Here is an 11160-nt window from a genome sequence, read left to right on the forward strand (position 1 = left end):
GGCACATTACGGTCTCAGCGGACTCACTGAACAGAGGGCCCGGGGGAGGGGGCCCAGCCGGAGGTCCAGGGTGCTGGCTGGCGAGAGGGGAGGCCCCACGCCTCACACTGGGGGAGTCCCAGGCCTGGTGTGCCTGGTCGGGGAGCCTGGGGGGCTTACCTGGCGGGGCAGCCGGGCCATGGGCTCCCGCTCCTTTGGTGTTGGCGGGGATGTAGGTGAAGCTGAGGATGGCTCCCAGGAGGTTGGCCACAAAAGCCACCAACACTGGACACTGGATCCTGGGGGCACACAGGACTGAGGTCTCAGGCTGCGGGCGCCACCTGTAGCATCGCCCCCACCTGCACCTCGGCAGCTGAGAACCCCTCACCCACAGCCCACAGCCTGTGACCTGGAGAGTGGGGACCGGGACTCTAAGGGCACATTTATCAAGTGACAGATGAGGGGACAGATGAAGTTCTCACCCGACCTCACACTGCAGCTGTGGCCCTCGGTGTTCATGGCCCGCAAGCCCCAGCAGCTCCGAGGAGCCAGGATGGGGAGCCCCGGATGGGCTGGGCGGGTCCCCGGGAATGGTCGCCTCCCAGCTGCCCAGGGGTAGGGAAGGCCCCAAGGGCAGGCCTGGTGTGCCGGAGACCTGGGGGCCTTAGCTCCAGGCCATGTCTTCCCTGGAGGGGTTCCCCAGACGTTGCAGCAGAAGTGGGGGGAGCGACGGATCTCACCCCGTCTGCAGAGGAGGAAAGTCCTCCTCCCTATGGTGAGGCTGGGGGGCCTCCTGGGGTAGAGGATGGCAGCTGGAAAGCAACCGGTCCCCTTGATGGCTCAGGTCTGGAGTGAGACAACGTGCAGGCTGATGGGGGCCAGGGCAGCAGGAGGGGATGACAGGGGACCAGGGCCCAAGGCTTGCATCTCAGCTCCACCCACATGGACGACACGGGACCCCAATGTCACAAGGGTTGCCACACCGGTGAGGGTGGGCCTGCCCCTTGGGGGGCCTCAGGAGCCCCCTTTCCATTCCTCTTCCTGGGGGGGCCGTGCACTGGACCTGGGGGGGTCTTGGCCCCCAACACGTGGGACAGCCCCTGAGGCTGCCTCCCTACCTGCCCACGCCGTCACCACGGGCCGTGACTCAGGCTCTCCCCTTAGCTTTCACCGCCACGGGGCCTGTGCCCCCAGGAGTCAGCCCATGGGAACCAGGCTCGTGACCACAACCTTAGTCCCTGGGGAGGGCTGGGCGGGCCTTGGCTGTAGCTCCAGGCAGCCCGTGTCACCTGGAAACACTTCCCTGAGGAAGGACGGGCCTGGCTCCCTCCCAGGGCGGAGCTAAGGAGCAAAAGGGGAACTTGTCACTGCGGAGACCTCTAGGCCTGGCCCAGCTGCTCGCCTCCCCTTCCCCTTAGCGGCAGAGCGGACCCCCACACACCCTGCTCTGCGGGGCCCCAGGCTTCCTCCCCAGTGGGCACCGTCTGTCCCACGGCCAGCACCCTGCCCCCAAGGGCAGGTGGGCCTGGCTGGAAACCTGAGCTGGGCCCCCAGTGGATGTGACACTGTGGATATACGTGACCTGTTCACAGGGACAGCCAAAGGCCTGCCCCAGACCTCACCAGAGCCCCGAAATCTGCCACGGTCAGGGCCTCAGGGCACGGGCGTGAGCGAGTCCGTCTCCTGGGGGATGCCCTGCACCCCGAAACACACCTAGCCACGATCTGCCCATAGCCTCCCATGAGGAGCTCATGGAGGCTTCTCCGCCCCTCTCACTGCCTCTCACAGACAAGCAGGGCACATACATGCACACACACATGCACACACACATGCCCACACACGCAGACACACCCACACACAGAGACGCACCCACGCATGCACACGTGTGTACACACGCACGCCCACACACGCATGCACATACCCACACATGCACGCACACACATGTACGCATGCACGCCCACACACAGACACACATGCACCCACACACATGCACACACGAGAACGCCCACGCATGCACCCACACACATGCACACACACATGCACACATGCATGCCCACACATGCGCATGCACAGGCACACACCCACACACATGCACACCCACACCCACAGACACACCCACACATGCACACACGTGTACACATGCACATCCACACATGCATGCACATACCCACACACGCATGCACACACATGTATGCATGCATGTACACACACGCAGACACACATGCACACACAAGCACGCCCACAATGCACCCACACACATGCACACACGTACACCCACACATGCACATGCACTACCTGCACACACACTACCCACATACGCATGCACACCCACACACACCCACACACACATGCACACCGACATGTACACACACACACGTGTGCCACCCACACACCCCACACACCACCTGCCTGCACACGCACACCCACACATATGCACGCCTGTGCACACCCACTCACACGCACACCCACATGCACACACACACCGTACACACACACACATGCACATCCAAGCCCCCTGGCGAACCTCATGGAAAGGTCGAACCAGGGAGGCCGGCGGGGACCAGAGCCTCCGCCGCCCCTCGTTTCCTGGGCTGGGACCTGCCCCGGCTCACACAGCGGGTCCGTGTGGAGCTGGCGCTGTCCGCCCACGTGTGCCGCTGACCTGCCTGTCTCCCATGGGCCGGTCTCCGCCCCGCTTCCCCCAACGCCCACTGCCCAGGAGGCTGCTTACTGCGGCTTTCTGACCTCGGGGGCCCAAACAGACGGGTGAGAGAGGGCGCGGGCCCCGCAGCCCCGCCTCTGGCCGGCAGGAACCGGTCCATGACGTGAGCAGGGACCCGTCAGGCGGCTGGCCCCAGGGAGAAGGGCTCTTTCTTCATGAGTCTGGCCTCAGAGGTCCCCACGTCACCGCTCAGGGCCAGAGGACAGACCCTGCTTTCTCTGCAGTTGCTCCGGAAACATGGAGGGTCAGAGGCAGCCATTTAGATGGCTATGTTGGGAGGCTGGTGGCAAGTGAGGGGCGGGTGGCAGGGAGCCAGGCCACTTCTCCTGGGATCCCGCCTGTCCCCCGCATGGCGGCCGGTGAACTGAAGCAGCACAGGGACCCTGCGGGGCGCCGGGAGAGGGTAGGCATTGTCCTCTGCACTCGGAGCTGTCTGTAACTCCCCCAGGACACAGTGCCAGAGGGCAGAAGGGGGAAGGGAGAGGCGGCCTCGGGCCTGGGCCCTGCGTGGAGGGTCTTTGTGGCTGGAGCGTCCTCCAGCTGCGAGCCCACGCATGGGTGGCCCTGCCCGAGGCCTTCTGTTCAATGCGCACCCAGAGTCAGGTCCCTCTGTGGGGGGGCCAAGGGCAGAAGGCTCCGGGGCTCACTGGATTTACAAACGAGCGACGGCCACGAGAGCAGACACCACTGAATGTCCTTGTCCACACTCCTGGATGGACAGGAGGCTGGACGGACAAACTCACGGACGCCGGGAAAGGGCGGCCGAGTCCCGTCCTGCCCTTCTCTGTGGCTACCTGGATGGGTGACCTCCTTTCTTCAGATATGAACGAGGGCTGAACTCACAGGTGCCACCCTCCCAGGACACTCTGTCCCCCCCTCTAAAGCCGCACCAGTCCCTGGGGCCTGCTCACTGTCCTGGAGCCCAGCCCACGGGCCACGGTTCCTCAGGGCTGGTGGCCAGCGCTGGACAAACCACGGCGGCCGCAGTCGGCCCACGTGACCCTGTCGGAAGGGCAGGGCCTGGCCATCTGTCCACCCCATGCGGTCTCTGTGTCCTCTCTGCCTGGCCCCATCCAGTGCCAAGGTAACCATGACTGATGGGGGTGGAGCTGCCCCCTCCACCTGTTCCAAGGCTCTGAGAGGTAACACTATGTTGTCAAGGTCCCCGGGCCTGGCCGAAGGCTATGCAGCCCTCTCTTGTCCAACCTGGGGGACAGGCTGGAGTTGGCTGGGACCCAGCTTCACACGATGTCAGGACGAGGGGTCCTAGAGTGTCACAGGACATCTAACCTGGGGCACAGGGCAGAGAAGTCACCCTGCCCCACCCGACCCACGCCCCAGAACACTTGGCTGGGACCAGGGACTGGAACCCTACCCGCTGGCACGGGATTCTCATGGGGCCTCCCTCTGGCTTCCGGGTCCCAAAAAACGGCCCTAAAGCCATGTCCGGTCTCACCTTTTGCAGCCCTCTGTGTCCCTGAAGCACCTGAGCCCTCCACTCCTGACGACACAGGCCTCTGAGCAAGCCGAGCCGCGTCCTGCTCAGGCCCTGTGCCTGGCACACTGCCTGAGCCCGAGCCTGCCCCTCCTTCAACGGCTGACTTCTCACTCAGGTCTCCGCTGAGGTGCCAGCCCCATGAGTTCTGGCCCTTCGCGCCCTGTCTGGTGCCTCCTAGTGCCTGGAACACCCAGGCTGTGTGTGCAGCGTCTGAGCATCTCCCCGACTGACTGGTGAGTCAGTCACTCCTGTCTCCTGCCCCAGAGCTGCTCAGGGCAGCCTCGGTGCCTACTCATTAACCCACAGGGAAAGCTGCTGTGTCACCGGGCGGAAGCCATCTCTCAGTAGGACAAGGGTTCCCCATGCTGTTGCCCAGACCAAGGCCTGTGTTGCTGGCCTCCTGACCCAAAGCGCAGTGGGTACCAGCCGAGGCACCGAGGACCCATGGGCGCAGCTTGTGCTGGGCTCAGAGCCGGGCCATGCACCAGCCCGTTAGTGTTCAGGGGCCAGCAGCTGGCACTGACGCCCAGCTTCGCCTGACCTCCAGGTGGTCTGTGGCCGGATGCTCCCCCAGCCAAGCGCTCAATTCTCCCAGGCCCATACAAGTGGCCGCCTTGTGGGCATCTGTCCAAATTCCAACCACTGCCAGGGGACAGAACCCGTGGAGCCTAGGTGGCGGGTCCAACTGTTGCCACGACTCGCAAGAACCACGCCGGGCTGGCCCTGGCCTGGCCTCGACATCCATCCCAGAGCCAAAGGAGTCCGCCAGCCCTGACGGGGGTGCCCTGCCTGCTCTGAGCCAAGATCTGCTCATCTGCAGCCCCGCCCTGTCTGCCTCTGGCTGGGCCCTCCTGACATCTGGCTCAAGCCCCAGGGGTGTGTGCCTTTGACCGGCTAGCACAGTCCACCCCTAGACACACGGCCCTCTTGGGGGGCAGAGTGTGATAGAGGTGTCTCCAGGCTCTGAGGTGCCGGGCTGGTGGCCGTGAGTCACAGAGTCGCCCCCCGCCACCCGCTAAATGAGTCAGAGCCCAGGTCAGGCCTCCCAGCCCAGAGCTCCAGGCCGAGCCCAAACCAGTTATACTAGGGCCTGTCTCATAGCCCATGCTGCCAAGGCCACTTACTCCCTCCACCTGTTCCCCAGTGCGAGGGACGGTTTATGGCTAGGGGTGGGGGAGGGCAGGGAGGCCGGGCAGGGAGACAGGGCATGCGCCCTTGCTCTGGGGCATGGGGTCTGGGAGCCCACGTGCGCTGGGCCTTAGACAAGGACTGGGAGCTCCATGGGGAATCCCTGCCCTCTCTGGGGCCTCAGTTTCCCCACCCATCAAAGGAAATCCCAAGGACATAAAGTGCCTTAGATCTTAGGCTAAGAGAGGGAAGCTAATGCAGCCTTCGGGAAGGTGAGGGCCGGGGAGGAGGCGGGCTCGGGAGCTGCTGGGAGGGAGGGAGAAGTGGTATCTTCTAGGTCAGCAGCTCTGCTGGAGAAAATGCCTGTGATGGACGGAGGGGCCGTGGAGCGGGGCTGGTGGGGAGCCAGCGCGTGTGTGCGCGCGTGTATGTGCATGTGTGCGTGTGCATGTGTGCATGCTGCGTGTGCATGCATGCATGTGCATGAGTGTGCATGAGAGTGTGCGCATGCACACGTGCACATGAGTGTGTGAGTGTGTGCATGCATGTGAGAGCGCACACATGCATGTGTGTGAGTGTGTGCATGCATGCATGTGTGCACACGTGTGCATGCAAGAGTGCAAGCACATGCACATGCAAGTGTGCGTGCATGTGTGCGTACGTGTGAGTGCATGCATGCATGTGAGTGTGTGCATGCATGACTGTGTGCATGTGCACATGGATGTATGCACACATGTGTGCATGCATGCATGCATGCTTGTGTGCGAGTGCGTGCGTGCATGCAGGTGTACGTGTGTGCATGCGCGCATGCATAACTGCAAGCGTGTGCACGCATGTGCGTGCGCATGTGTGCGTGCATGAGTGTGAGTGTGTGCATGCATGAGTGTGTGCATGTGTGTGTGTGCATGCATGTGTGTGAGTGTGTGCATGCGTGTGTGTGTTGCCCGACACAGGGCCCTGCCTTCACACCCCTGCACCCTCTTCGTGCCCCTGACGCCCCCTCCTCATCCGCAGCCCCTGACTGTTCTTCTCTCCTTGGGGAGACAGAGGCCCCTTCTCTTGACACTGATCCATCCAGCCAGCAAGCCAGGCTCCCGCCCCCGCCCAGCTCCCATCCAGGTGGAATCCGAGGTCACCGCTGGCGCTGACCACATGCCCCTCAGTCCCAAGTGTCCTCTTGGCCTCTTCCCTTCTCGTCCTCATTGAGCCTCCTCTTCAACCACCCTCCCCCCGCCCACCACCCCGGCTTCCAGACGAACCAGCTCCCGGGGCCTCAAAACCACCCACAACGACACGACTCTGCTCACCCCCAGCTCAGACGCCCTTGCCAAGCCACCCCATCCCTCGGGCGCCGGAGGGGCACCTGACTCAGTCCGACAGAACCCCAACTCCCGCGGGCGCCCAGGCTGCTCAGATCTCAGCAGGGCCCACAGCTCCCCCAGGCCAGCCTGAGCCGGCGCGTGGTCTTAGGTTCACACCCGCATTCCACCTGTTAGCAAAACCAAGCCAGAGCCTGCCTTCTGCCCTCTCCCCCGAAGGCCACCCCTGGCCCAGCCGCCAACCTGTCCTGCCCAGACCAGTGCAGAAGCGACCTCGCTGGTCTCCCCGCAGTGACCGCAGCCCCCACCTTCTCAGCACGGCATCTGGGTTATAGCTGTCCTTTTGCGCCCGTCCAGGGCTTCATGGCCACTGCTTCTCTACTCCGGCCTGAGTCCTGCGGGACGGGGCCTGCCGCCTTTCCCAGATGTCCTCCTGAAGAGGAATTTTCCACTCAAATGGCTAGCCTTGTAATCAGCTCTTTGTTCTGCTTCTGTAGACACGCTTGCCACACAGGCCGAAGGACAGGGTGACCTTGACATCAACTGAAGACTCGTCCTCCGCTTTGCTGGCTGTGTCTAGATAATGGATGTATCCGTTGCTTGATAACAGACGTATTGCCTGAATTCCTGTCTGAGAATCTCATGAGCTGATTGGCCAATGCCAACTGTAACTGTGTGGATAAGCCCTATAAAAGCAAGGTTACCCCTGAGCTCGGGGTCCAGATCTTCAGAGCGCCAGCTCCTCTGGGACCGCCGGCGTCAGAAACCTGAGTTCTCCAACTCTCCGAGTGCTGCTTGGTTTCTCGCCGGGCTGATTTTTGCAACATTTCTGGAGGCCCCAGCGAGATTCCAATCACGCCAGCCCTTTAAGCTGCTGGACCGTGGCTCAGTCGGGCCAGGGAGGAGAGGCTCCGAGATGAATGGGCAGGCATGCCACCTGACGGTATTCGGACTGGCACCCCAACTCCCAGGACAGCCAAGCCCCGACCAGACTCAAAGGAGGGACGGACCAACTCACCAGGAACGGCCACAGGATAAGGTAAGGGCCCGGGATCAGCCCCAGTCAAGTCCCGTCTTCGGACGGAAGAGGAGCTTGATCATATAATGTCTTCAGTTATAAGACACAGGTCAGGGGCTTCCAAAAAGCGAGAGGCAATGTCTTAACCTCTGGGGTGTGAATCTGTGAGTGAATGAGCATCCTGGCTGGTTTGACTCGGTCAGGCGTGAGTTTGTAGATCCACGGCTGGGCACCCATAAGGTCCCCTAAAGGCTACAGAGTCTGAGTGGACTCGTCTGTGATTCCGTGATGCACGGCATATGGTCCAGGGCAGCACTGGACCAGTGTCCAATCGTAAGTCACAAAGCTGAGTCCGCTATGGCCAAGCGTCACCTAAGCTCCTTCGGACGTGGCTGGAGGAGCACCTGAGTGGTGTCCTCTCTGGAGGAGGCACCCACCCTTGTTTGTCTTTGTGCCACCGACGCAGGGTGGGATACGCAGGGAGGAGGGACAACTGATTACTGATTCGGCTTAAGAATTGTCTGTCTCCAAACGGCCCTTTTGACATAGGAGCCCTCTGTCAAATTATTTTCTTGAAATTTTAAAGTCTATTTCCTCTCCTCCATTAGGAAGCTCCTTAAGGCATTATGGGTGGAGGTTCCTCTAAGCCAACTGTCTTAAATTGTATGTTGAAAAATTTTAAGAACTGTTTCCCAGTGGACTACAGGGTCAAAACTCCGTACTCTTTGTGTGCTCGAGTGGCCCGCCTTTGGGGTAGGGTGGCCTTCGAAGGGGACCCTGGACCTCCCCACTGTGAGAACTGTGTACCGGGGAGTGACAGAGACCCCTGGACATCCAGACCAGTTTCCATACATAGACTCATGGCTGCGAATCGCTACTGTGGTGTCCCCTTGGGTCCAGTTCTGAGCCAAGAGGCAGGGACGGAGTAAGGGGAAAGGACAAGGAAGAGCCAGCAAGAGCCATCCACCAAGGGGACCCCGAGGAAGAGCCTCTCTTCCCTCCGCCGGACGTCCCAGCAGCCCGCCAGTCCCCACAGAGCCGCACTGCCCCCGATCACCAGACAGCCCTCCGCCATCGGCGCCCGAGTCCACGGCGCCTTTGCTCGGCCACGCAGCCGGCCCAGCAGCCTGTGGCCCTCCAGATGCCCCTCCGACAGACGCGAGGCCCTCCTGAGATGAGCGAAGACGGCACACCCCAGCCGGGCCGCCCCGTCCTCCGCCGCCAGCCATTCCGCAGCCGACCTCCTCGCCTGGAAGCAGCACCACCCCCCTCCGCCCCACTCGGTGATTGATTGACGTGCTCGAGTCCACCCTCCAAACTCATCGGCCTACCTGGGACCAATGTCACCAACTCCTCCTAACTCAGCATCGAAGAACGACGCCGGATTCTGTCGGAAGCACGGGGGTGGCTCCAAGGACGAGCACCGGACGGTGCACTAGACCCTGCAGCATGGCCTTGGGGGCTGCACCTGACGCCAGCCCCAACTGGGACTTCAATGTCCCGAATGGAAGGGAGTCTCTCGACAGGTCCCGGCAGGCCATACTGCAGCGGGTGAAAGCTGGGGCCAAAAATAAACCTCTAGAAGCCAGGGGAGTCACCCACGGAGTTCTACGAGAGACCGTGCGAGGCGTCCCGGGTGTAGGTCCCTTCTGACCCGAAGCACAAGAAAACCAGCTCATGGTCAATGTGGCATTTGTGGCCGTCAGCTTCAGAAATCAGAGGGCTTCGCTGGGACGAGCGCCACCCAGCTGCCTCCCCCGTCTCTTCCCTGAGGTCAGGTGACCACCTGTCCACGTGGCCCCGATCCTGCTGGGTCATCACTCCTTACACCCTGCAGGTCGACCCGACGTTCTGGGAACGTGTGTCGCATCCATTCGATCTGAGCCCTCGGCCTGTCTTCTCCACCGCTGTACCCCAGAACCCAGAATGGCCGGGGCGCATAGTAGATGTTCAATAAACACGGCGAGAAACCGTGAATGAAGGGGTCCTGCCCTCCTGCCCCAGGGCTCAGCAGAGGACTTGGGAAAGCCAGGCTCTCGTGGAGATGCCGGGGACAGAGACCACCCTCCAGAGAGAGAAGCGTCATGACAAGGGCCTCATGCCCTTCTGCCCTCCAGTCCCTGGGGCTCGGCCATCACCCAGCTGCCTCCACCACTGCTGGGGCTTGTCTGGGGCACTTGGAGAGTCTGGGGAAACTGAGTCCCACAGAGGCCCAGGGGCTGGCATAGGGTCATCCAAGACTGGAGGTCCCTGTGTCAACAGAGGTGGCAGCCTGATGCTCAGCATCACCCCGCCGTCCTGTGTGTGTGTGCGCACGTGCGTGTGTGCGTGGTTCAGACACCAGAGAGGCCACTCTGAGTCCCAGAGCCTGTGCAGGGTGGGCGGGCCACCAGCTGGCACGGGGCCTCTGGTCAGGGAGCAGGTGGGGGGCCTCATCCACAGTCGGGTGGGCAGCCGCCACCCAGACCAAAACAAAAGGCTTGGGCGGGCAGGAAGGTGGGGTGCAAAGTCTGCTTCTGTGAAGAGAGCTGACTTTGACGGGTTGTTGGGGCGCCTCCGGGAGGGACGAATGGGGGTGGGGAAGCACGAGGGTCTGGTCTGCCAGCAGAAGGGAGGTCTCCGCCACACTCTAGCCAGTCCAGGCCCGGTGTCCTGGGTCCAAGGTTAAGCTCTTCCCCTAGGAGGCACCCCCAGCACAGCAGGTGCTGCAGGCTCTGGGCAGCCCCACGGCAGGATGGGGAGCACTGGGATGGGGTCCACCCTGCCCACCACGTGTGGGGGCTGCCCGCAGGCTCTCAGGGTGCTGGGTGGGACCTGAGTCCTGCAGGACAGGCCCTCGGACCTCTGCGTGTGCAGAGCTGGCGTCACAGGGGCGACGGAGGCCTTTATTTCACCCACGCTAGTTAATAAGCCTCCCGCAAGCTGCAGTCCCCTCTCCAGAGCCTCGGATCTGGTCGCAGGCAGCGTCCCAGACTCCGGTCCCGTCATCCGGGGACCCCACCCCAGGGCCTGCCCTCAGGCTTCCTTTAGGAAATTAGCTTTCCTAATTTCGGTCTGGCCGGAGCCGGCCAGGCCCCCAGCCCGGCACCGCCCAGGGCAAGGCGGCCAGACAGCAGCGGCACCTGCAGCGCGGGGCGCGGGCGCCCCCTGCCGACCGACTCCTCCCAGCGGGTAGGGCCAGCGGGTCATCCGACGCCGGACGCGACCTGCTCAGCGTGCGGACGGCGAAACCGAGGCCCGGAGCCGATCCGGCCTCGGCCGTCCCGACCAGTACCTCCACCGCCCTCGCCGGCCCGCCCGCCGCCGGGTCCCCGCCCCGGCCACTCACCCGCATGCCGTGCTCAGGGTCCCGCCGAGCAGGGAGCCGAGGATGGTGCCGGAGCCCACGCAGAGGCCCAGCCGGCTCAGGGCCGTGGGCCGCTCCTCGGGCGTGGTCAGGTCTGTGATGACCATCTGGGCGGCTGGGGGCGAGAGGGGGGCTGAGCGGCGCCGACCC

At 62.9% G+C, this 11160-nt stretch overlaps 1 protein-coding gene and 1 long non-coding RNA gene across 3 annotated transcripts in view; one reads left to right on the forward strand and one right to left on the reverse strand.

Annotated features, from left to right (window-relative positions):
• The window catches only part of SLC22A18 (solute carrier family 22 member 18), a 24870-nt gene that overhangs the window by 7766 nt on the left and 5944 nt on the right, over nucleotides 1–11160 (reverse strand). The window contains exons 1-2 of one of the 2 annotated variants that reach the window (XM_023537368.1): nucleotides 10993–11154; nucleotides 160–278 (exon numbers count right to left, since the gene is read on the reverse strand). In XM_023537368.1, coding sequence (XP_023393136.1) covers nucleotides 160–278; nucleotides 10993–11117 — 244 coding nt within the window. In that variant the 5' untranslated portion in view covers nucleotides 11118–11154. Of the gene's footprint in view, nucleotides 1–159; nucleotides 279–10992; nucleotides 11155–11160 lie in introns of those variants that run through there. The other variant, XM_023537369.1, reaches the window with a different exon arrangement.
• On the forward strand, nucleotides 7556–9641 carry LOC111746421. The gene is made up of 2 exons (XR_002783091.1): nucleotides 7556–7685; nucleotides 9502–9641. It is a non-coding gene; the product is annotated as an uncharacterized LOC111746421 (long non-coding RNA).

The sequence above is a fragment of the Pteropus vampyrus genome, unplaced genomic scaffold (assembly GCF_000151845.1).
Source record: "Pteropus vampyrus isolate Shadow unplaced genomic scaffold, Pvam_2.0 Scaffold187, whole genome shotgun sequence".
Classification (NCBI taxonomy): domain Eukaryota; kingdom Metazoa; phylum Chordata; class Mammalia; order Chiroptera; family Pteropodidae; genus Pteropus; species Pteropus vampyrus.